This window comes from Rhinatrema bivittatum, chromosome 4 (assembly GCF_901001135.1).
Source record: "Rhinatrema bivittatum chromosome 4, aRhiBiv1.1, whole genome shotgun sequence".
Taxonomy (NCBI): domain Eukaryota; kingdom Metazoa; phylum Chordata; class Amphibia; order Gymnophiona; family Rhinatrematidae; genus Rhinatrema; species Rhinatrema bivittatum.
Window position 1 is genome coordinate 368,914,454 of NC_042618.1, and position 26,802 is coordinate 368,941,255.

The 26,802-nt window shown below is 44.2% G+C and overlaps 1 protein-coding gene across 1 annotated transcript in view; it reads right to left on the reverse strand.

Annotated features, from left to right (window-relative positions):
- Positions 1-26,802, reverse strand: part of NUP210 (nucleoporin 210) — a 307,403-nt gene that overhangs the window by 209,145 nt on the left and 71,456 nt on the right. Inside the window, 1 exon segment of the mRNA XM_029600827.1 lies at positions 5,444-5,602. Coding sequence (XP_029456687.1) covers positions 5,444-5,602 — 159 coding nt within the window.

Consider the following 26,802-nt stretch of genomic DNA (forward strand, 5'->3'; position numbering starts at 1 on the left):
ATTGATTCCAATTAGGACCAGGAGGTGGTGAAAGGAACCCCTCCTTCTTGGGTACAATGAAATAAATAGAATAACAGCCTGTATTTTCTTGTTACTTAAGCACTGGAAACACTATCCACCAGCTCGGGGGCCTCGACAATGTAAATTCCACTGACAGCCTCTTTTATGGAGAGTCGCAGGGAGACACCATGAAAACATCCCAAGGAACGCAGAAACTCCAGAGCATGGCCATCCATTATCACCTCCAGATCCCACTGGTTTGACATGATCTTGACCCACCTCCGATAAAAGGAAACAGGCGAACCCCTTTCTCCTGTTCTAGGAGGTAGGTCAACACACCTTCATTAAGGGAGTCAGGAGGCAATGTCACCTGAGCCTGCGCTCCATCTAGGCAGCCTAGGCTGAAAGAACTGAGACCTACTCAGAAGTCGAGCCCCCTGAGAAGTCGCTCTTCTGAAGGGTTGAAAACATCTGAAACCCCTAGCATGGCCCCTCAAGCCGAAAGAGCACCACATTTTACCCTCCAGCAATCGAGGCACCACTAACACCGAAGCCTCCCTTCTGGCAGAGGGATGGACCAAGGCAAAGCCCACATCTATCAAAAAGGCAGCTGCTGGTCCCATTGACTTCCTGAAATAGAAGCAAGCAAGCACAAGCCACCAGGGAGCAGCAAGAGGTTAACTGCAATTCAATTACCACCGCCTGAAAGGTCTGCAAAAGAATAGCTTCAATTCTCCTACCCTGTGTATCCCTCAATGTTGCTCCCCCTTCTACAGGAAAGGTCATCTGCTAGGAGACTGCACAAACCAGGACATCCACTTTCAGAAAACACAACCGTTCTCTCGCTGCCGGATCCAGGGGGGTACAGCCCCTTCCAAGGTTTGTCCCACTATAAAATTAGCTTCCAGAATGCCCCATTCAAGGCCAATCAAGGTAACTAAAATGGGATTCTTCTTTGGCTCAGACATGTAACCAACACCCAGACTCCCAGCATTATCAGTGTCTGGAAGATCAGAGCTGGCAATCTATCTACATGGCTCTAAACCCGGAGAGACACCCCATCCTCCAGGGAGTAAGGATTGCCCTCATCATTTGAGCCATTGGAGTCCCCCGTCAGTGGAACCTGCAGTAAGCCGAGACATACTCAGACACTTATCCGCAGCACCAGACTTGCAGGATTCCGCAGCTTGTGTTCCTGAACTTCCAGATTTGGTCGGCTCCGCCAAACATGCTTGTGGAAGGGACTGCAGCCCTTGAAAAAATTCCACCAAAGAAGGGCGGAAGGATCCATACCAAAACCAGGGGCCGGAGTGGCGCCACCTGAGCAATCCTCCCCTACTGAAAATCCAATTAGGGGAGCCTAAAAACCAAGCTTCTAACAAATCCCCCTCCAGTCCCATTCCTGTATCCTGCTGGGAAGAGCTGGGCTCAGCAAAATCAGCAGGAGACAACTCCCCCTGAGCCTCCAGGCAGTGGTGCTGTGATGCCCGAATATGACAAGAAGGGCAAATCGCAAGACGTTTAGGCTTCATTGCTACCAGTGCCATAGATAAACCATCCATTAGCAGCATGCTTACAAACAAGCATCTGATTATTGTGCATCCAACTGTGCATCTATACAAGGAAGCCCAGACAGGATGCCCAAAACACAGGACGTCTAAGTATGGGATGCCTATATTTGCGATAGGGCGTCCCAAAAGCATGAACTCTCAAAATGATGAAGAGCTTAGGCACTAGGACCCGATGAACGGAAGGCATGCGAACGGTGGTTTAGCCTATCACATGGTGTCTCAGAGAAGTCTAAGAGCGGGGCCTAGCCAAAAGGCCACGCAACCCACCAAAACTGCTGCGACTCCTCAATCCCCTCACAGAGGCAGGAATGAACATCTGATTGGTGCACCGAGGGTCAGAGACCAGATCAGAAGAGGGGGAAAGGAATCCCTAAAATTCTCTCTCTCTCTTACGGATTTATTTTTATTTATTTTTTTACATACCTGAGCTCAGCCTATCCTGACCAAGTACAGAGTCAGTCTCTAGCTGTGGGGGGAGAGAGCTAATGCCTTAATCGCCATGCTCAGCTTCCTGCACCTGCTAGCCTCTCAGCTGATTCTTACCTGGCAGCTATGTCCATGCTGGAAAACCGGCTACCGGACCGAGGCACTCAACTGAGGGAGGGATCATCAGATATCACCACAGGAGAACTTGACTGAGGAAGGGGCCACCAGGTATCACCTCAGGAGAAGTGGTAAGTGATTAATCTCCTTCTTTCTCCTTTTTTTTTTTTCTTTTAAAACGATCAATCTCCATTAGGGAGATGCACATCCACCATCTGCTGGAGACGGAGAATACTGGCGGACTGATGCCAGTGCTGGGGTATATATACCGTGACATCAGCTTTGCTCTATCTCCATCTGCTGGTAGAGATGCATAACCCACTGGATGTGGATTAACCTGTCTGAATGCTGAGAAAACTGTTTTTAATTTCTCCTGAGTCCTTGACTCACAGATTGATTTAACACCAGCTTTAACACCAACAAATTTAACACCAGCTTTAACACCAACAAATTTAGCTCCAGAACTGGAGCTAAATTTGCAAGTTAAAAAATGCACTTTGGGCACACAGCGATTTTCTGCATTGGGTGTAATATCTAATAGCATCATCTACATGAAATTTACATGTGATCAGCGATATCGGCTACACGGCTGTTTGGACGCACGTTTTGGATGGGCTAATCTCCTTATTGCATCCGGTACTAGTCTAGCGCATCCAAAATGCACGTAAACCTGTGCGCTAGGCTGAGCACACTTTATTGAATCAGTTCCCTTTGAGTGTAGAATACCTGTGACAGATTCAGGAAAAGAACCTGGCTCTAAAATGAGGGGTCATGGGACGAAAGTGAAAGAGTAATCTTAGGAAATATTTCTTTACAGAGAGGGTGGTGGATGCATGGAACAGACTCCCAGTGGAAGTGATGGATACAAAAAACGTATTCGAGATCATGAGTGGAGGAGTAGCCAAATGGTTAGAGCAGCAGGCTGTGAACCAAGGAAACAAGGCTCAAACCTCACTACCACTCCTTTGTGACCGCGGGGAAGTCACTTGACCTTTCATTGCCTCGGGTACAAATGTAGGCCTGGATTCAGTAAGCAGCGACATGGTGATATTGCGAGTTAAATGCTGTTTACTGCATGATATAACCAAATATTTCCTCCAATTATGGAAATAAATTGCTTTGCATGCATAAAATTGCCTAATGTATGCAAAGCAGCTTATGCATAGGCAATCCTAATAGAATAACGTGGCTGTCTTAGAAATAAGTCAGTCCTGTTATTTTATCACATTTGAGAGAAGCATAGATAACTTTCCCTAGGGAGCATCGGAGCTGCTAACACGGGCGCCTGATGCTCCTGCTGCATATTTCAAGGGCCAAGATACCCGATGCACCACACCTCCAAAGGCAAAATAAAATCACCTGGTGTGGGGGCTCAATATGGACCCCGCCCTCCCACCACCTACCATGGCGGTACTGGCCCCCCTCCCCAAGATTAAATTAATCAATACATGGCACACATGCACCAATGGCCCTTTCCCTCCTCCCCTTTAATGCCAAAAAGCCCATTAGATAAAGGATAGTCTCCCTACCATACCATTCCTACCCCCTTCAAAAGATTAAAAAAAAACATTATCCTGGTTTCTAGTGTCCTGAACCCCCACCTCTCACCCCTAACCCCCTATACATCAAAAAGGTTTCTTCGATAACCAGCAGGCAGCCTGGGGTGCTCCTAGCCCAGTCAGTGTCATTTTTCAAAACCGACCTTGCCCTTATGTGGAACAACACCCAAACCTCTCTCCTCTTCTGACACCAAGACCACTGCTGCCAAAAAGAGGAGATGATCCAGAGTGGATTTTTCCCCTTTCTCTTTGAGAAGCACAGGGGGACACAATGAATATATCAACTACTGGCGCAGGCAAAAGCTAAAGCGTAACTGTCTCTTGCCATGGAAAAAACCCATTAATATTTATTTTAGTCCACTCTTACTAAAACTGTGATAATCATCACCCGATTTAATGACCGAAGAGTGGACTGACTGAACTTCATTGAAAACTGTAAGACCTCCTGAACTGGTGCACGGTCTCCTCAAAAGGACTGGAATCTTCCACTATACCGGCACTGGGGAGAACTATTCTTCCCTGGATAATAGTGGTTAGCTTCACAAAACTTCTTTCTATTGAGAAACCATTTGTGCACTCCTTTGGTTTATCCTCAATTTATAGACCTCAGATTCACAGAGATGCTTAACCAGATCTTCTTCAAAGAGGGCTCCAGGGTTGATCCAGGAAATCATAGACCAGTAAGCCTGACTTCAGTACCGGGAAAAATAGGGGAAACTATTCTAAAGATTAAAATCACACAGCATATAGAAAGAGACATGGTTTAATGGAACACAGCCAGAATGGATTTACCCAAGTGAAGTCTTGCCTCACAATTCTGCTTCATTTTTTTGAAGGGATTAATAAACATGTGGATAAAGGTGAACCAGTAGATGTAGTGTATTTGGATTTTCAGAAGGCGTTTGACAAAGTTCCTCATGAAAGGCTTCTAAGAAAACTAAAAAGTCATAGGATAGGAAGTAATGTCCTTTCATGGATTAAAAACTGATTAAAAGACAGGGAATAGAAAGTAGGATTAAATGGTCAATTTTCTCAATGGAAAATGGTAAATAGTGCAGTGCTTCAGGGATCTGTACTTGGACCAGTGCTTTTTAATATATTTATAAATTATCTGGAAAGGAATACGACGATGAGTGAGGTAATCAAATCTGCAGATAACACAAAATTATTCAGAGTAGTTAAATCACAAGCAGATTGTATAAATTGAGGAGGACCTTGCAAGACTGGAAGACTGGGCATCCAAATAGCAGATAGGGAAAAATAACCCATGCTGTACTAACACAATATTAGGTTCCATATTAGGAACTACTACCAACCCCCTGCTCATTTCTAATCTACCAAGATGATAGCCTACATGACCTGACACACCTGGGAGAAATTTGTCCACCAGATCATCTGACTGCAGGATAGGCAAGGCACCCTTACCATCTGCTTGCTGGAGACAGACATTACTGAGAGACTGCAGGTGGCACAGTAATTTAAGTACCTGAAGGTACAGTAAAGCTTTTGTTCTCTATCTCCATCTGCTGATAGGGGAGAAAAACCCATCCATCTGGACTTACCTGTTAGATAAGGAAGAGCCCTTTCAATGTTATGGTGTCTAAGTATCATTTCCAATTAGTATACTGTAGGTATCATTTTTTAGTTTGCAATGCTCTTCAAGACATCTTTCCCTAAAGACTACACAATATAATAATAAATACCAAGGAGCTATACATGTTTTGCTTTGTTAAGGACATTTATATCCAATACAGAAGAAAAAAAGGATATTTTTGTGGCCCAGCACTAAATTGGTTTGTCCCTGCTGCAATGCAGTCACTGTTGATGTTGCATGATCCAACTTGGCAACTGGCCAATCTGGACTTCCCTCAAGGCTGGCGATGTTGTTCTGAAGCTGTAATTCATACTGCTCAGAAGGCATCGTTAATTCTGCATGAAAAAATAAAACAAAAAAAAAAGGGCACATAAGGCAATAAAAACAAATGTACATTATCCTAGTGTTTAATATTTTTATACAAAATGCATTTTGGGGCATGAAACATCACTTTGCTTATCTGGTTTCAACTATTCTTCTTTGGTATATATAACTGCAGGCTCCAACTAAAGTTTTTCAGCTGCTCTGGATAGCCCAGCATAGAGCAATTTCTGTTCTCTGCAGGAGTGAATTTTACACCATCATTGAAATCCACATTGCAGCAAAATCAGATACAATGTAGTAAGTAGTAGGATAGAATTTTTAAAAGTTATTTTATAACATGTTTCTAAAAAAAAAAACCAAACAAAACACTTATCTTTTATGTTCAAAATCTTATAAAACTTTAACAAATCAATTAGGCCAAGTCCTTTTGCTGCCAATAGCATAGAAGATTAAGTAAATCCATGCCAGTGATAATCAATTACAATAATAAAATAAGTAAGGCCTTCAGTTTGATATTTTTTTTTTATGAATTGTATTGAAAATTTCCCAGGTTTTCAATTTTGTAATGAGGACCTCATTGATTTTCATCAGCCCCATGTATCATCATTTGAAGTATTCCCAATGACTGTTCAACTACAACCTCAGCAATAAAACAAATAATTGCAGCACTGTTATGAATGCAATAATAAAAAGTACAAGTTTTACCTGTCAGCCCTTCTGCAGTCACTCATTATTATATTGATACCTTGCGCATGTGCATGAGATTGTTCTAGCCATTATTTAACACATCAATAAATCACAAATGAAAATTTTCAAACTGCATCCAGATTTAAAATTTTTAAATAAGCTGAGAAATATTTTTAAAAAGTATATCTTAAAAAATTAAATCAAATGAAAACAATCAGTCTAATGAATACTTTTTAATATGCTACTTATACATTTTGGCAATGATAACCTTAAGAGTCCATTACTAAAGGACCATAAGGAACTGGCTGGAATCTCAGAATTCTGCCCACAGATTTCAATCATCAGTCCCTGCTATCAATTTAAAGAAAATACAAATAAATTTGTTCATAATACATCAAATGTATCTTTTCCTCCTAATTTCAACACTATAGAAGACTGATGCATAGACATTGCCAGATGTAGACTCATGTTTCAAAAAGACTGCATCGGGGAAAATAACTAGATTTCTCAGAAGTCCGCCATCACTGTAAACAGAATGCCGAATTTGTAAGTAACATTCTCCTTCATCATGACATCATGCATTAGAATCTAATAACTAATTCAATATAAGCTGCGAAAATAAAGGAGCCTAATTGAGAATGTATCAGAGGAAATGTTTTCAATACAATTATAATGTATACCCCTTAGCTTCCTTTTTCAGACCCGTGGATTGAACTACTTGTAAAAGAAAGTCCAAAGTTGTTCTCTTCCATTTTTATTCTACTTCTAAATCAAAACTGCAGCAATACAGAAGTACTTGATCTAAAATACACCACTTCGTATCTTGAAAGCTGTGATGTTGAGTTAAACGCTTGACCATTGGTGTAATAATTTTCTTCATTTGTAACAGCTCCAATGTTCAACAAGTCTGGCTTTAATCATATGCTTCATGCACCATACATATATTTTTGAAAAGGGACAGGTTACTACTTATATTTCAGATTGAGATAGACAATTGGTATTAGTCCTCTATATGGATGAGTCCATATAGAGCCATGCTCCACTTGGCGACCAAAATGTTAAGTGGCATGGAACAGTTGTCCTATGAGGTAAGGCTAAGGAAGATAGAGCTGTTCAGTTTGGAGAAGAGACAACTGAGCGGGGGATATGATAGAGGTCTACAAAATCATGAAAGGACTTGAAAAAGTTAATGTAAATCGGTTATTTATTCTCTCAGATAATAGAAGGACTAGAGGGCACTCCATGAAGTTAACAATAGCTCATTTAAAACAAATCAAAGAAAATTCTTTTCACTCAGCACATGGTTAAGCTCTGGAATTCATTGCCAGAGGATGTGGTTACAGCAGTTAGTGTAACTGGGTTTAAAAAAGGTTTGGATAAGTTCCTAGAGGAAAAATCTATAAACTGCTATTAATTTATAAGCAATAGTAGAGATGTATTTAATGTTTGGGTACTTTCCTGATTCTTGTGACTTGGATTGGTCACTGTTGGAAACTGGATGCTGGGCTTGATGGACCCTTGGTCTGACCCGGTATGGCAATTCTTATGTTCACAAAAGCTATATGACCCACAAGAATAATGACTACTATAGGAAATAAATGGAGATTGACTCAAAGGCAAATTGGATCATACTCTATGTTCACACATGCTTTTTTCCCCTTAAGAAAGCTATAATAGATTGTTATTGAAAAGCTTGATGCAAGGCCAAATCGTTTCAATGTTTCCTTATGTAGCACAAAAAAAAAAAAAAAAGAGGATCAAGTATCACTCAATCAAATCTTTATACAATATTCAAAAAAAATTTATTCTATAATATTTAGACATGAAAGAGGTTTCATCAACAAAGTTTTTAACAATCATAAACCTTTAATGTAATATATTATACGAATATCAATTCAACAATTCTTTGCAAAATCTCTTCAGAAATGCAATTTTTACAATGATGTCAAAACTCATACACCACAAACAAGGTTCATGTTTAAAAAAATTAAAAGCACACATCTAACTCACACTTGAATCGCATTGCACCCACACCAAAAAGCTATTCATAGCAAAAGTACTTATGTTCTTCCTCCATGCTTGAAGTAAATCTTAAATGGTTTAATCCAAGCAATCCCTGCACCAAAACAGTATCCTTACAGACTTTCCCTCCAAACTATCAACATGGCTACCTGAGCTCATTAAATTTTTCTTTTTTTTTTTAATAAACATTCAAACTTTTATCCACCTTCGATGTTCTTCCTTCCATTATAAAGTTCCCAATTCTCATTCACCTTCGAACACTGTCCCAAGAAGGGCCCAAGTTTTGCCTCCCAACCGAGGCTGCTGATTCAGAGGTACATCTGACCCATCCAAAGTATCAGTGATATCACACAAGAGATACCAGCCACTTTGTCAACTTCCAATATTCAAAGTGATGCCTTCACCATCGCACCAACCATTAAACTGCATCATGTGGCAATAACTGTGCCATTGTTGGTATACTTTAACATGAATTCCAAACCAGATTTTTCAGTCGGTTGCCAATAATCAAGGAGCATATTTCTATTAGAATAGAAAGCACATTGGTATGTATTCTTGATGGTATTCAATAAATAACCACATACCAAAAACGTTTAACGTGGGTTTGAGCCTGTTTTTGAAATGTAACAATTCTTATATTCTGCAATTCTATTTTATCCATTAAGTCAGAGCATAATCTGCTAATGCAGAGTAACTGGCTAATGGGAAAGTCCTTGCCTCAATCTCCATGGATGGAAACTATCATAGCCACAAACAGTTATTCTGTTCAGTGGGTTTAAGATTTTAAGATGTGAAAAGTGTCTAATCTTTCTTCATGATCTTAATATTCAAAAAAGATAACAGTATGATAAATTTAAGTGGCGATAACAAATATTAAGCAAGAAAAACATTAAGGAGGTAATTTTCAAAAGGATGGAATTTATGCATGTAAATGGCTTTTGAAAATTCTACTTGTAAGTGCATAACTTTTGGAAATTCACTCCCTACGGTTAAATTTTCACACATACTTTTTGCGCATAAATTGATTTTGAAAATTGTGTGTTACTTTTAAGGATGTAACTCCTTCGAAAATTCACTCATATGTGTTTCCACCGTATCAGTCCAGAAAAATAAAATGTTATCAATATAGCACCACCATCTTAAGATATGAGAAAACCAAACTGAAGTGTTAAGATACATCCCCACAAATTCAAAAGCAAAGATTAGCATTTTATGAAGCATATAATCAAAACCAAACTTTCTGAACACAGGAGTGGTTTGCAAATGAATAAAATTACTGCACTAATGGTCGATCATTGTTTACTTCAACATCATAGCTTTCAAGATATGAAATGGTGTGTTTTAGATCAAGTACTTCCATATTGGTGCAACTTTAATTTAGAAACATAATTAAACAGACAACAAAACTGGATTTTTCTTTTACAAGTGGTTGAACAGTTTATGTCATAATTGTTTAAAAACATTTCCTCAGCTGCAAGTTTCAATGCATGGATACATTCTCAACTAGGCTTCTTTAATGTCATAGCTTCATAGTTTATATGGATTTAGTTATTTAATTCTAATACATGATGTCATGATAAAGGAGAACATTACATTCAGATTTGGCATTCCCTGTTCTATTTGCAGTGATGGCGGACTTTTGAGATATCAAGTTTTGAATTTTCCCCTGGTCTTCTAAAAACGTGGTTCTATGTTTGGCATTGAATATGTTACACTTGAAGTTAACAAATCATCCAGCATCAGTCTGCCTCCTTTATAAAATTCCAATTTATCCCTATCAATTAAAAAGCAGAATGAAAATACAAATAAAAAAATAAACTTTGAAATGTTTATATGCTAATGCCAGAAATCTAAGAAGTAAGATGGGAGAATTAGAATGTATAGCAGTGAATGATAACATAGACTTAATTGGCATCTCAGAGACATGGTGGAAGGAGGACAACCAATGGGACAGTGCTATACCAGGGTACAAATGATATCACAATGACAGAGAGGAGCATCCGGGAAGCGGTGTGGCACTTTATGTCCGGGATGGCATAGAGTCCAACAGGATAAACATCCTGCATAAGGTTAAATGCACAATCAAATCTTTATGGGTAGAAATTTTAGATCTAATTCTCCGTGGAGCACAGGATTTGTGAGAGAAGTAACTGTGGTGGGGCCGCTTGGCAATAGTTATCATTTGATCAAATTTGAATTAATGACTGGAAGGGGGACAGTAAGCAAATCCATGGCTCTCGTGCTAAACTTTCAAAAGAGAAACTTTGATAAAATGAGAAAAATAGTTAGAAAAATAACTGAAAGGAGCAGCTATAAAGGTAAAAAGTGTGCAAGAGGTGTGGACATGGTTAAAAAATACCATCCTAGAAGCACAGTCCAGATGTATTCCACACATTAAGAAAGGTGGAAAGAAGGCAAAACGATTACCGGCATGGTTAAAAGGGGAGGTGAAAGAAGCTATTTTAGCCAAAAGATCTTCATTCAAAAATTGGAAGAAGGATCGAACAGAAGAAAATAGGATGCAGCATAAGGATTGGCAAGTTAAATGTAAGACAGAGAGAATTTGAAAAGAAGTTGATTGTAGAGGCAAAAACTCACAGTAAAAACTTTTCAAAATATATCCGAAGCAGAAAGCCTGCAAGGGAGTCACTGGACTGTTAGATGATCGAGGGGTTAAAGGGGCACTTAGAGAAGATAAGGCCATCACGGAAAGATTAAATGATTTCTTTGCTTCAGTGTTTACTGAAGAGGATGTTGGGGAAATACCGGTTCTGGAGAAGGTTTTCATGGGTAATGATTCAGATGGACTGAACCAAATCACGGTGAACCTAGAAGATGTGGTAGGCCAGATTGACAAACTGAAGAGTAAATCACCTGGACCGAATGGTATTCACCCCAGGTTCTGAAGGAACTCAAAAATGAAATTTCAGATCTATTAGTAAAAATTTGTAACTTTTGTCAAAGTTTCTAGAACTTTGACTGGCACCTATTGGGCATGCCCAGCATAGCACCAACTCTGCATCCAGCAGGGGTCCCCCTTCAGTCTCGTCTTATAGTAAAAGTACATGCAAAAAATACAAAAATGTAACGAACCCAACACCATGGGGTGGCGGGCGGGTTTCGTGACGACTAACATTCTGCTGTCCTGTGAGAACACCTGTTACAGGTAAGCAACTCTGCTTTCTCACAGGACAAGCAGGATGGTAGTGTTGCATTCGTGCCTGTTCTCGCCCTCACTCCACCCTCTCTATCTTTGGGGCGACTCCCTTCGGGTCTGACGGACAGATGCTGCCGCGGCTTCTCCTCGCCGCTTTTCCCTGGAATCCCCGGCTGGCCTGAAGCTGTGGATCCGCCATGTTCCTGAAGATGTTAAGGACCCAAGAAGGGGCCAGAGGGCGCAATGGAGGTTTTAGGTGCAGCAAGCCCCTCAAAAAGCATATTACCAGGGGTTGTACCGATATGGAGACATCCCCGACACCTTTATGGAAGGCGGTCACCGCACTGACATGCACCCTGATAGAGGAGGTTTTCAGGCCTGACTCTGACAGGTGCCAAAGATAGTCAAGAAACTTCGCTGTGGAACAAGTGAAGGGGGTCGATGGACATGGAAGTACACCATACCGTAAACATGTTCCATTTATAGTGATAAGATTTTCTTGTGGAAGGCTTTCAAGAAGCTACCAGGACACGGGAAACCGGCTCTGAAAGGTTAAGAGGTTGAAAAATTAACCTTTCAACATCCAGGAAGTCAGAGATAGGTTCTGGAGACTGGGGTGACGTAGGTATCCATCGTTCTGAGTGATCAGAAGCGGATCCTTCCCCAGAGGAATGTGCCAGTGAATTGATAGGTCCTGAAGTACTGAAGTATTGGAAACCACACCTGGCGTGGCCAGTGAGGGGCTATCAGAATCATCAATCCCCTGTCCTTTCGCAACTTCACGAGAGTCTTCGAAATAAGTGGAAGTGGAGGGTATGCATAAAGGAGACTGCTGGTCCACGAGAGGGAGAAAGTGTCTCTTGGCTGTGAGTGAGAGAGCAGAAGTTTTCTACTTTGTGGTTGTGGATTGACGCAAAGGTCTCTATGAGGGTAACCCCAGCATTGGAATATTGAGTCCGCTACTGTGGGGTTGAGGCACCACTCATGCAGTTGAAAAGTGCAACTCAGCTTGTCCACTCCCGGCAAGTAGGTGGCTCTGAGGCACATCGAGTGGGAAAGGGCCTCCGCCCATATCTGTGCAGCTTCCTGACACAGGAGGTAGGAGCCCATTCTCCCTTGCTTGTTGATGTACCACATGGCCACCTGATTGTCGGTTTGAATCAGGATGACCTTGTTGGTGAGGTAATCCTGAAAGACCCTGAGAGCATATCTGATTGACCAAAGCTCTAGGAAATTTATCTGGTGTTTGGCTTCCTCTGGAGACCAGATGCCCTGAGTTTGCAGGTTTGCAACATGTGCACCCCAGCTGAGGTTGGAGGCATCTGTTGTCAAGGTTATTTGAGATTCTGCAACCTGAAATGGAAGGCCTTGAAGAAGATTGGATTGGTTTATCTACCAAGCCAGCGAGAAGCGGAGCTGGTTGGTGATGTGGACAATGGTGGACATAGGCTGAGAAGACTGAATCCACTGCGATTTTAGAGTCCACTGCATTACTCTCATGGCAAGGCGGGCCATCGGAGTGACATGCATCGAGGAGGCCATATGACCCAGTAAGATCAGAAAGTGACGTGCAGTTGAGTGTTGTCGAGACTGCAGTTGTTGGGCCAAAGAAGTGAGAGTGAGAGCCCGATCCCGAGCTGGAAGGCTTTCGCTTTTAAAGTGTTCAAGTCGACCCCTATGAATGATTTCGGATAGTTTAAAAGGAACCCTAGGGAGATCAAGGTATGCAAAGTGAGACGTAGGGACGTCAGCGCAGTTTGATGAATGGCAGCCCTGATTAACCAATCATCGAGATAGGGGTAGACGTGGACACCTTGAGTCCTGAGATAGGCTGCTACTATGACAAGACACTTGGTGAAGACTCATGGGGCATATGCTAGGCCGAATGGCAAGACTCGATACTGGAAGTGCTTTGGGCCAACTAGGAACCGCAGGAATCTGCGAAATGGAGTGATTGAGATGTGTGTGTAAGCATCCTGGAGGTCTAGAGAGCAGAGCCAGTCTTCCCTTTGCAGTAGGGGAAGTAGAGATCCCAAGGTCACCATCTTGAACTTCTCTCTTTGTAGGTATTTGTTTAAGGCACGAAGGTCCAGTATTGGGCGAATGCCATCTGACTTTTTTGGGATTAGAAAATACTGGCCCTGCTGGGAGAAGGGTACTGGTTCTATTGCCCGGTACTCGAGGAGGATGGAAACTTCCTGATCGAGAAGGTGAGAATGGTCGGATGTTTCTCACATCAATCGAGGTGGGGAATCCAGTCGAATGGTAAGGAAGTTGAGGTGGTAACCTTGAGTCACTACAGCTAGTACCCACTGATCTGTCGTGATCGTGTGCCACATGCTGGTGAAGTGGCACAAACGACCTCCTACTGGTACGGAAGGAAGAGGCGATTGGGCACTGCTCTCCAGGAAGGAGTCGAAATTCGGACGCTGGGCACGGCTGAGGGACGACCTCTGGAAGCTGAAGGGTAATATCTCCTTGGTTTGTACACAGGCCTCTTGAGAGTCTCTTCTGAAAGATCTCTTGGAAGAGGAAAAGTAATCAGAAGGTACTAAGGAGAGTTGACGGAGAGTCTCATGGTGGTCCTTGAGCTGCGCCACTGTTTCTTGAATCTTTTTTCCGAAAAGATTATCCCCAGCACAGGGTAAGTCCGCTAACCTATCCTGTACTTCTGGTCTGAGGTCTGAAGACTTGAGCCAGGCCCATCTTCCACTTATACCTGCTGCAGAGACTCTGGAGGCAGTGTCAAAGATGTTGTATGCAGCACGGACCTCATGCTTGCCAGCATCTAGACCTTTTTGAGCAAGGGTATGAAGCTGGTCTTGAAATTGTTCTGGTAGAGATTCAGAAAAATCTTGGATCTTTTTGAACAGGTCCCTATTGTAATGTGCCATGTATAATTGGTAGGAAGCAATGCGAGAAATTAGCATTGAACCATGAAAAACACGTCTGCCCAATGCATCCAGGGACTTTTGTTCTTTTCCTGGAGGTATAGAAGAATGAGGTTTGGACCGTCTTGCTCTTTTCTGGGCTGACTCCACAACCACTGAGTTATGATCTAGCGGAGATTCTTGAAAACCAGGAGCAGACTGTACTTAGTAACTAGCATCTGTTACATCTGTAACTAGCATCATTACATTCTATCAATTGCTGTGACCCATAGTTCTCCTCTTCCACTCCCTCTCACACTGGAATTGTTCCATCAAATATTTCCAGTCCCCTCTCTTTCCCCCTTCCACACATTCACCATTTCCTCGCTTCTGCTTCAGTACATTCTATAACCTTAAATATAAGTACCTCCTCCTATCTCTCTTATCATCAGTACCTAATTCCATTCATACACTACATCCTAACATCCATTCAGCATGCATCAATACCAAATCACCATTCTCAAATACAACAAATACAGGCCCAACTCTCCCCTATACCCACGGCATCACTCACATCTAAGAACCATCCTCCCCTCCATGATCTCCCCCCCTCTCACCCAAATCATTGGTCTCACCGCTCTCTCTCTTGTTCTCCTCAACGCCCAGTCACTAAACAAAAAAACCCCTCTACTCAACGACCTACTCATAGACCAAAATCCGGATATCTGTGCCATAACAGAGTCCTGGCTAAAGGAATCTGATACGGTTCTCATTAATCAGCTTCCAACTGATACATATGACATTTTTTCTATCCCCAGGGCAAAAAAGAAAGGAGGTGGTTTACTTTTAGCCATTAAGAAAAAATTCAATATGATACTCCTCCCCATCCTCCCCCCACCTAAAATTGAAATAGGACTTTTCAAGTCCCCATCCCTACAAATCTGTCTCGTCTATGCCCCCCCAGGAATTCTACATAGCAACCCTTCAACTCTTATAGAATACATCGCTAAGAACATCTCTATCGACACCCCAGCAATCATATTAGGCGACTTCAACTTACATGTTGACAGCTCCCCCCGGTCCCCATCATGTGACGCTATACTCGACTCACTAAACGCTCTAGGATTCAAACAATCCATTGAATTCCCTACTCACAAGGCAGGCCACACTCTCGATCTCCTCTTCACTAATGCCCTCATTCAAACTGACCCTCCTTCCCACACACCCATCCCCTGGTCAGATCATCACCTCATCAATGCATCTCTCTCCCTCAAGATACCCACATGCCATGATAACATAAAGAAAACTATCCATTACAGGAAAAATTGTACCAGAGATGACCTTATCTCAGCAGTTTCAAACAATCTTGATCACTTAGACCTCTCCGACGCAGACACAGCACTGGCCTCATGGCATAATATTACAAATATTATAGCCAATTCCACGTGCCCCCTACAAGCCAAACTTATCTCCTCACAAAACAACAACAAAAAGAAACCCTGGTACTCCCACGAACTAAAACACCTTAAACAACAACTTCGAAAATCCGAAAAGATTTGGCGCCATGACCCATCTCATAAACATTTGGCACAATTCAAATCCTCCCTACACCTGTACAAAGAAAACTCAATAATACTAAACGAGATTTCTTTGCTAACAAAATACACCAATTCCAATACAATCCTAAAGTGCTATACGAGTACGTTAATTCTCTTACCAAGTCAGCAGCTTCTGACGTCCCAGATGACGTAGCCAAATCTAAATGTGAAGAACTTGCCACATTTTTCCAAACTAAAATAGACAAGTTGATATCCAAGTTCACCAATGCATCATCCACTCCCATCCAACAATCCGAACCTGACTGCAACCAAGTCAAGACTAGAAATAACACTAATATTCTATCTTCTCTAGAATGCACCTCTACACTAGAAATAGAAATTCTCATTAAAAAAGCCAAACCTTCCACCCATCCTACCGACACAATACCCACCAAACATCTTCTCGCAATACCTAACCTGATTGCTAAACCCTTAACAAATATCATCAACCTGTCCATTAACTCAGGAAAGGTACCTGTCCCTCTTAAACAGGCAATCGTCAAACCTATTCTAAAAAAAACCTAAACTAGACCCCTCTGATCTAGCCAATTACTGTCCCATCTCCAATCTGCCTTTCATATCCAAACTCCTTGAAAAAACCGTTAACAAACAACTCACTGAATATCTCGATGAAAACCACATCCTTGCACCTTCTCAGTATGGTTTTCGGAAATCCCACAGCACCGAGACTCTTTTACTCTCTCTGTCAGATCATATTCTCAAAGGCTTCGAGAAAGGGCAATCTTATATCCTTGCCTTTCTTGATATCTCCTCTGCATTTGATACCATCAGCCACTCCATTCTCCTACAGCGATTATCTGAAATTGGCATCACAGGTGTTGCCCTTAATTGGTTCAACTCCTACCTCAGTAATAGAGAGTTCAAAATTCAGCTAGGAAACCATGTCTCCAAGGCCATACCCCTCAAGCAAGGTGTCCCACAAGGTTCATCCCTCTCCTCAACCCTTTTTAACATCTACCTCTTACCCCTCTGTTACCTCCTTTCTAGCCTCAACCTCCCTCATTATATATACGCTGACGATGTTCAGTTGCTCATCCCCATTACCGACTCTCTTTCAAAAACCATGGATATTTGGAATGATACCCTCCAATCCATAAACAACCTCCTTTCTTCCATCCACCTAGCCCTTAACACCACTAAAACCGAAATTATGCTTATCTCACCTCAAAACCAACTGAACCCCTCCCCGCTTTCACACATCCCATTTGCTCAACAAGTCCGAGATCTGGGTATTATTCTCGATGGTCACTTCTCACTGAAGAAATTCATCAGTAATATAATAAAGGATGGATTCTTTAAACTTCACACCCTTAAGAAACTTAAACCTCTACTTCATCCCCCTGACTTCCGTACGGTTCTACAAACTATTATCTTTGCCAAAACAGACTATTGTAATTCCCTTCTCCTCGGACTCCCCAACAATGCCATCCACCCCCTTCAAATACTACAAAATACTACAGCACGGATTTTGACCAACACACACAGACACGATCACATCACACCGGTACTAAAAGATCTACATTGGCTTCCCATAGCCTCCCGTATACAATATAAGGCTCTCTCACTCGTTCATAAGGCCTTGTACAACCCCGAAATGAATTGGTTCAATGACTCCCTCCGATTTCACCAAGCCAATAAACCCACTAGACACATTCATCTCGCCACCATGCCCACCACTTCACCTAAACTCTACAAATTAACCTCCACGAGAGCACGTGCATTATCAATCGCAGGGCCCATTCTCTGGAATACAATGCCAGTTGAACTTCGCCAAGAAGAATGCCCAAAAACTTTCAAGCGCAAGCTTAAGACCTGGCTCTTCACCAAAGCATACACTTAAATTCTCATTTCTCTCATCTATGCCCTCCCATCTCTGTCCCCCTTGACCCAGATTTTCACTAAATGCGGATGAGTCCCCCTCGAACTGGTTTCTCCCTAAGCATACATCATTCCTCCTCTCACTCCCTTCTGTATTACCCTACCCCCCTCCCTACCCCTTCTTCTCCCCCCCTCTCCTCACCCCTTCCCTTCACATTTGATATTTCATGTTATTCCCTATAATTGTACATTTTGTATATACCTGCAATCTTTGCCTACACTAATTTATTAATCTAATTTCATTCTTCTGTCCCTTTTCCTCCTTTTTTCTCTTTTTACCCTCTTGTATTCATGTTATTTTAATTTTAGATTAATGCTTTATTTCCCCTACCTTTCCTTACTCTCTTATTATGTTTCAATATGTTCTAATTGTATTATGTTAAACTTGTTCGATGTAAAGCGCCGCCACAGGCACTAGTTTCTTGTTTCGCTGTGAACCGATGTGATATCATTGATGAATGTCGGTATATAAAACTGTTAAATAAATAAATAAAATAAAATAAATAAATCTGTCTTGCGATGGAAAGGTGGTACAGAACCTGGATGCTCCCAATTTCTTTTCAATAGATCAATAAGGATCTCATGTACTGGAATAGACAGGATTTCCTTAGGAGCATCAATGAACTGGAGTACTTCCAGCATCTTGTGCCTGGAGTCCTCTTCTGTCTGAAGCTGAAATGGGATTGTTTCAGGCATCTCCTTTATAAAATTAACGAAAGACAAGTCCTCTGGAGGAGAACATTGTCTTTCATCAGGAGGAGAGAGCTGTGAAGGTAGATCAACAGTGTCCTGGGACGTGTCATCGGTTCAGGGATCATAAGGCTCGTCACCAGCTCCCATGGGATCATCCAATGGGAGAAATGGTGGTAATCCTGAAGGTCTAGGCCTAGGCACCGAAGGCATCGATGGTATCGGAGGTGGCACCGAAGGCATCGATGGATGCATCGTAGTCACCGATGGACACGTCGGTGACAGGACTCTGGAAGACGGAATGGAGATCGGTGTTTCTTCTTCATCTGACGATAAGGGTATCGGTGTGGAAGGAATCGGGGCCACCAGTTGCCTCGGATCCACCAGTGGAAAGGCACCAATTAAAGCGTTCATTCTGGCCAGTAGCGGTGCAAGAGCCATGGATATCAGGTCGGTGACTGTCTCAGGAACCGGCATCGATGGAGGTTTGAACCCCTGGAGTGCTTTTCCAATGGCCTCTTGGATCATCCGACCCAATTCCTCACGGAAACCTGGAGCGTGGAGCCCCGGTTCCGGAGTAGGAGGCAGCACGGGGCGTAGTCGGAGGGTCCACCGGAGACAGTGGAATCATGGCTCCCGGCACCTGTCCAGGTGGGGAACGCCTCAGTGACCTAGAGATAGAAGAGGACGGGGTCCTTTCTGGACGGGATTTCTTTGTCGGTGGCTGAAACGACGTCGATGCCAAGGGCTTGGCTGAATCAGTGGCCTGAGCTTTTCGATGGCGGTGTCGACGATTTTCATGGTGCTCTCCCTGGTCCTTTTCCTGCGGAGAGACAGAAGGAGTCGACAACCACGGAGTCATCGAAGCCGGTCAGGCAGCAGTGATTTCACGTTGCTGGCATGAAGTAGACGGCACTGGTTCAGACGACATCGAAGCTATCAATGGAGTCGGGGTTTTTGACCGAAAGAGAAGTTCCATCTTCTCCAGCTGAGCCTTGTGACCTTTTGGTGTCATTTGGGCACATTTGGTGCAAGTTAGGACATCATGGTCGGACCCCAAACACATCACGCAGACTGTATGAGTGTCAGTGATGGACATTGTTCGAGTGCAGTTGGGGCACAGACAGAAACCAGACGCCATGGTCTCGACAAAATTTAGCCGCAGTGCAGTCGATGGCCTGTAGGCCGAGAGGGAAAAACTCACCGGGAATCGACCGCAAGCAGGTAAAAAACTTACCGCTCGACCGCGGAGTAAAGTTATTGATAGGGGGACCCCTGTGGGGTAAAAATTTTGAAATTTTCTTGAAGAAGTTCCATGAGGAAAATTTCTGTCAGGAATATCTGAAGAGCTCCTTAAGCCGTGTGGCTACTGATGCGTGGAAAAAAGAAGACTGAAGAGGGACCCCTGCTGGATGCAGGGTTGGTGCTATGCTGGGCATGCCCAGTAGGTGCCAGTCACAGTTCTAGAAACTTTGACAAAAGATTTCTGTGATTGGTCTCCATCCTGATGATGTCACCCATATTAGAGGACTACCATCCTGCTTGTCCTGTGAGAATAAATTATTTTCATTTGATTTTCAATATAAGCATCATCCAATTTTGGGGTTACATTTCGTGCAGTATTTAAAAAATTAAATGAAATTAGAATGTGGATTCTGTAAAAAGATATATAGTATGGAAAACAACAGTATGAGAACACGATGAAAGGATTCTTATTATTTCTCTTTTAAAAAAAACTGCACTTCTTTCAACTTTTTGCCATTTTTATTTTGCTTGTATCATTAATGTCTTTTCTTTTCTATGATTTGTTAAGAATATGTTCAGCCTGACTGCTAACTGAAACACATCACAAATATGTGGCACTAATTTCCTTTTGGTGAAAAAGCAATCAAAGTTCAGTCAAGATTCTCAATTAGCATGACAGATAGATGGAAATGTTCAGAAAATACAAAATTACTGACATTAATCTTAATTATGATTTAGAAATCTAAACTACAGGATACAAATCTATTGAGATGGTTTCATTCAAATAGAATTTCAGATCCTTTATGTTTCACTATCAATGTATTATACATAAAAGTGCACAGAGAAACTGCTCCCTGGCTTTCATATTCCTTTACAGCATTCTGGCCCTATATGGAAAGTCAAAGCAACATTCAAATTGTCAAGAAGTGGAGAAATTACTTACCTGATAATTTCGTTTTCCTTAGTGTAGACAGATGGACTCAGGACCAATGGGTATTGTGCTCTCCTGACAGCAGATGGGAGACTGAGTCAGATTTCAAAACTGATGTCAGCCTACATATACCCGTGCAGCGTGCTTAGCTCTTCAGTATTCTCCTCGAAAAGCCAGTGTGGATATATGTTGCTTGATACTTGATTACACTTGAGTATACTTGATAAACTTTGAACATGTTCAACTGATATATATATATATATATATATATATATATAAACGTTTTGGCATTGGAGATCGCCGGTGCGCTGAAACAATAAACGCAGACAACTAGGTAACTGCGGCTGTCTTAACATAAAGGTAGGCCCAGGCTTACCCATACAGTATCGAGATTGATATCAGAGGTTCTCTATTTCTGGAGCAGCCATGGGCGGGATGCTGAGTCCATCTGCTACACTAAGGAAAACAAAATTATCAGGTAAGTAATTAATTTCCTAGCGTGTAGCCAGATGGACTCAGGACCAATGGGATGTACAAAAGCTACTCCCCTACCGGATGGGAGGTTGCCCATGGCCCACTTAGTGCTGCCCTTGTGAAGGCTGTATCCTTCCTGGCCTAGACATCCAGGCGGTAGAATCTGGAGAAGGTGTGTAGGGAGGACCATGTCGCCGCCCGACAGTTCTTGGCTGGCGAAAGCAGCCTGGTTTCAGCCCAGGAGACTGCCTGGGCCCTTGTAGAATGCACCTTGACCTGTAGAGGTAGTGGTTTTCCTGCCTCTATGTAGGCAGCATTAATGACTTCTTTGATCCAGTGGGCTATGGTCGCCCGCGATGCCATTTCCCCTTGTTTCTTCCCGCTGTGAAGAATGAACAGGTGATCAGTTTTGCACAAGGATTCCGATCTCTTGAGGTATCAGACTAGGATTCTGCCGACATTCAGGTGGCGAAGGAGGCGTGAGTCTTCTGAATCTCTGTGTTCATCTGGTGATGGTAAGGATATGGTCTGATTCATATGGAACTGGGAAACCACTTTCAGAAGGAAGGATGGTACCATACACAGCTGTATGGTGCCTGGGGTGAACCCGAGGAACGGTTCTCGACAGGATAATGCTTGAAGTTCGGAGATGCGCCAAGCTGAGCATATTGCATTCAAGAATGCAGTCTTTAAGGTCAGGAGGTGTAGGGACAGGCCACTTGTTGGTCTGAAGGACTCCCCTGCTAGGAAGTCTAGTACTAGGTTGAGGTTCCTTAGAGGCATTGGCCACTTTAGAGGTGGCCGGAGTTGTTTAACTCCTTTCAGGAAACAAGACACATCAGGATGAGTTGATAGTCTGATGCCGGCCAGTGCAGCAACTTGAACTTTGAGGGAGTTGAGAGACAACCCCTTCTGCATGCCGTCCTGTAGGAATTCTAGGATTGTGGGAATCTTGGCTGTCCTCGGAAGGAGGGCGCGGTCTTCACACCGGGCTTCAAAGACTCTCCAGATCCGTATGTAAGACAGAGATGTGGAGAACTTGCGTGCTCAGAGAAGGGTGTCAATCACAGCTTTTGAGTAGCTGCGCTTCTTTAGGTTAGTCCTTTCAAGGGCCATACCGTAAGAGAGAATCGAGTAGGGTCTTCGTGGGAAATCGGTCCCTGCTGAAGAATGTCCATGTATCACGGTAGATGCAGATGATTCCCCACCAATAGTCTTTGCATGTCCACGTACCATGGCCTTCTTGGCCAATCCGAGGCGACTATTAGGACTAGTCCCCTGTGGTGCTCTATCTTGTGAATGACCCTGCCCAGTAGTGGCCAGGGTGGGAAGGCATACAGGAGGTCTTCCTCTGGCCAGTTCTGGACGAGAGCGTCAATTCCTTGAGACTGTGGTTCTCGTCTGCAGCTGAAGTATCTGGGGACTTGGGCATTGTGATGAGTTGCTAGGAGGTCCATGGCTAGGGGACCCCATCGATTCACAATCATCTGGAAGGCTGTGTCTGCCAGCGACCATTCCCCCGGGTCTAGGCTCTCTCTGCTGAGATAATCCGCTGAGATGTTGTCTTTTCCCGCAATGTGGGAGGCCGAAATCCCTTGCAGGTTTGTTTCTGCCCACTCAACGAGAGGGTCTATTTCCAGAGACACCTGTTGGCTCCTGGTTCCTCCTTGGCGGTTGATGTAAGCCACGGTTGAGGCATAGTCCAACATGACTCTTGACAGACTCGCCTCGGAGTCTGTGGCTGAATCGCAGACAGGCTAGTCTGACCGCTCGAGCTTCCAGGCGAGCCAAACACCTCAGAGGAGGAAACAGACTTCCTGGAAGAAGGGGAAATCCCCCCAGGGATGGAACCATACTGGACCATGCTCCGAATCTTCCACAAAGACGAATTACCAGCCCTCGTGTCCCAAACTAAGATGACACTGGGTCCATTCCGCCTCTTCTTTGTTCCATTGTCCCTGGGCTGTTAGTTCCTGTCAGTGGGCTCCCCACCCTCGCAGACTCACGTCCGTGGTGAGCAAGATCCACTTCGGTGTGGATAGGTTTACGCCTCTGCTTAGGTGTTCTTGTAGCCACCATTGAAGCTGATGCCGAACCTCTGTCAGTAGCTGGAGGCGAATTGAGTAGTTCTGGGACACTGGATTCCATCGTGACAATAGGGAGCGTTGTAGTGGTCGCATATGGGCCCTTGTCCACCGAACAACTTCCAGAGTTGAGGTCATGAGGCCGAGGACTTGAAGGTAGTCCCATACCTTGGGGCGAACAGAGTTCAACATGTTTCGCAATTGACCCATCAGTTTCCTTCTCCTTGGAGGGGGGAAGGTAGACCTTGTCCAGCTTGGTATTGAACCAGACTCCCAGGTATTCTAGTGACTGGGAGGGCTGTAGGCAGCTCTTGGCTATGTTCACAACCCACCCGAGTTCTTGTAGTAAGTTCTTGACTCTGGTGGTCACGTGGCGACTCTCTTCCGGAGACTTTGCTCTGATCAGCCAATCGTCCAAGTAAGGATGTAGCAGAACTCCTTCTTTCCTCAGTGCAGCCACTATTACTACCATAATTTTGGTGAAGGTTCTGGGAGAGGTGGCTAGTCCGAAGGGTAGTGCTCGAAATTGGTAATGACTGCCCAGTATCGCAAAACGCAGGAAGCACTGGTGGTCCTGATGGACCGAGATGTGAAGGTAGGCTTCGGATAGGTCCAGCGAGGTTAAGAATTCTCCCAGTTGCACTGCCATTATAACGGAGCGTAGGGTTTCCATGCGGAAGTGTGGTACCTTCAGGTAAAGGTTGACGGCCTTGAGGTCCAGGATTGGTCGGAATGTTCCTTCTTTCTTGGGAACGATAAAATAGATGGAATAGTGACCAGTATTTTGTTGAGACGTAGGCACCGGAGTTATTGCCTTCAGGCTGAGTAGTCTTGCTAGTGTGGTTTCCACTGCCAGTCTCTTAGAGTGGGAGTGGCACGGTGATCTCATAAATTTGTCTGGGGGGATGCTTTGGAATTCCAGGGCATACCCCTCTCAAATGATAGTTAGGACCCACTTGTCCGATGTTACTTTGACCCATCTTTGGTAGAAGAGGGTAAGTCTGCCCCCTATGTCTTCTTTCTGTGGATGGGTCTGTGTCTTCTCATCATGGGGCATGGCTGGAGCCTGTCCGAGCTTGTTCCTCTCTTAATGTGCTTGTTCCGAAAGGACTAAAACCTTCCTGAAGTATGAGGTGCTTGGGACTGTGTGTTCCTGTAAGGTTTAAAATGCTGCAATCCTCTACCCTTGGTTCTTTTGGGGGGGGAGCGCTGATATGTTCTTTTGTTCCTGTCTTCAGGTAATCGGGGTACTCTGGATTCACACCATTTGTTGGCTAACTTCTCCAGTTCGCTTACGAACAGGAGAGATCCTTTAAAAGGCATTTTTGTGAGGTTCGCCTTGGAAGTCGCATCAGCCAACCAGTTTTGGAGCCATAATTGTCTTCCGGCCGCCGCTGCGACACCCCTGGATGATGTGCACATGAGATCAGCGGTAGCATCGGTGAAGAAGGAGACCGCAGGTTCCATCGCTTCTCCGGGCGTGGTAGCGTCTCTGGAGAGAATCAAACAGGAACGTGCCACCAAGGCGCAGCAGGAGGCAATTTGTAGCGTCATTGCTGAGACATCAAAGGACTGCTTAAGGATGGCTTCCAGCCTTCTGTCTTGGGCGTCCTTCAGTGCCGCTCCTCCCTCCACAGGATTGTGGTGCGTTTTGAGACACCGCAGATCATAGCGTCCACTTTAAGGAAGCGTAGAGGTTCCTTGGCCATGGGTTCCAGCGGGTATAGGGCTTCTAGTGCACGTCCCCCTTTAAAACTGGCCTCTGAAGCATTCCATTCCAGGTCAATCAGTTCCTTGATGGGCTCCAACATAGGAAAATAGCATGAGGCTTTACGAAGGTATACCAACATGGGATTCTTTTTAGGTTCCAATGTTGTGCTTGTGCCTGGGAGACCCAGTGTCTTCATAGTTTGGGACACGAGGGCTGGTAATTCGTATTTGTGGAAAAATCTGAGCATGGTCCAGTATGGTTCAATCCCTGGGGGGATTTCCCCTTCTTCCAGGGAGTCGGTTTCCTCCTCTGAGGTGTCTGGCTCCCCATCCGGGATGATCTTGGATAGGAGAGGCATGTCTCGAGAGCCTCGGGAGGTGCTGGGAAGTGCTTGTGCTTCCGGCAGAGTTTGAGGCAAGTGGACAGCCGGGGCTGGTTGTGCCTGGACAAAGGTTTGCAGCCCTTTGAAAAATTCCACCCAGGAGAAGGTTCTTGGGTCCATGTTGATGCCAGGAGGGATTGTAGTGATAGCACCAGAGGAAATTTCCTGTGGGGGAACAGAGTTGGACATAGTTAGGTCCGGGGTGCCATCATCAGTGGTGCCAGATCCCGCTCCTGACTGTGGGAGGTCTTAATTGGTCTCTCCCTGGTTCTGTTTGTACTGCTGGCACAGAAGGGATTCTAATTCAGGCTGCGCAGCTCTCAAGTGGCAGGTTGGGCAAAGGAAGGGTCCCTTGGCCTTCTTGGATGGTGGTGCCATTGTTTGTGTACGTGTAGGGCTTAGAAATTCATCCGAGCAAGAGTTATGCGCCCGTATGCTCTTAGTTGTGCACGTCGGGAGCGAAGAAGTTATGTGCAATACATAGGCACAAGTTATGCGTGCAGGCGGCGGATTTTGTGCACGTGGCACAGTTATGCGCGCAGTTGTGTGTGCGGCCTAGTTGTGCGCGCCGCTGTGCACACAATCCAGATGTGCGCACCGTTAAGCGTGAATCCCTATGGACGCACTCAAGTTAGGCGCCTCAGGCCTGTAGCCTGCTCCGCGTGTACCGACGACGAGAGGGGGGAAGATGGCGCCGACAACCCCAGCAACAAGATGGCGACCCCCCCCCCGGAGGGTCTCCGCATGTGTGGACCCTCAACCAGATCGGGGCCTAGCCAGATGAGGGCTGCTCAATCTGATTTAAACCTCGGAGGAAGGTCGGTACAGCTGTTCGAGCCTTGGAGACCGGAGATTTAGAAGAAAGGGTTTCTACTTTACCTGGTCTCGGTGCTGACCAGTCGCGTGCCGGGCGGTCTCCAGCAGCAGGGGGGAGAGGGAAATACCTTCACTGCCTCGCTCGAATCTGCACCCGCCGCCTTTCAGCCACCCTGGGGGCAACGTCCACACTGGGAATAGGCCGGCAGACTAAGGCTCACCTCTGAGGGATATCGAATTTACCTCAGGAAAGTCTCGACTGGGGGAGGGACCATTAGGTTTCACCACAGGAGAAGCGGGGCTCTCTTCTTAAAGGTAAATTTTCTTCTTTCTTTTTTGTAAATGTTACACTATTCTTTTGGATAGTGTCTGCATCTGCTATGGGAGACAGAGAATTACTGAAGAGCTAAGCACGCTGCACGGGTATATGTAGGCTGACGTCAGCTTTGAAATCTGACTCCGTCGCCCATCTGCTATCAGGAGAGCACAATACCCATTGGTCCTGAGTCCATCTGGCTACACGCTAGGAAATATATAGTTATATCCATATTCTATGGGAGAAATAATCAGGGTGAAAGTGCATTTACCCACACAAAAATATGGTTTGAATATTATCCCCTTTTAGATGTGGTAAAAATACAGTGC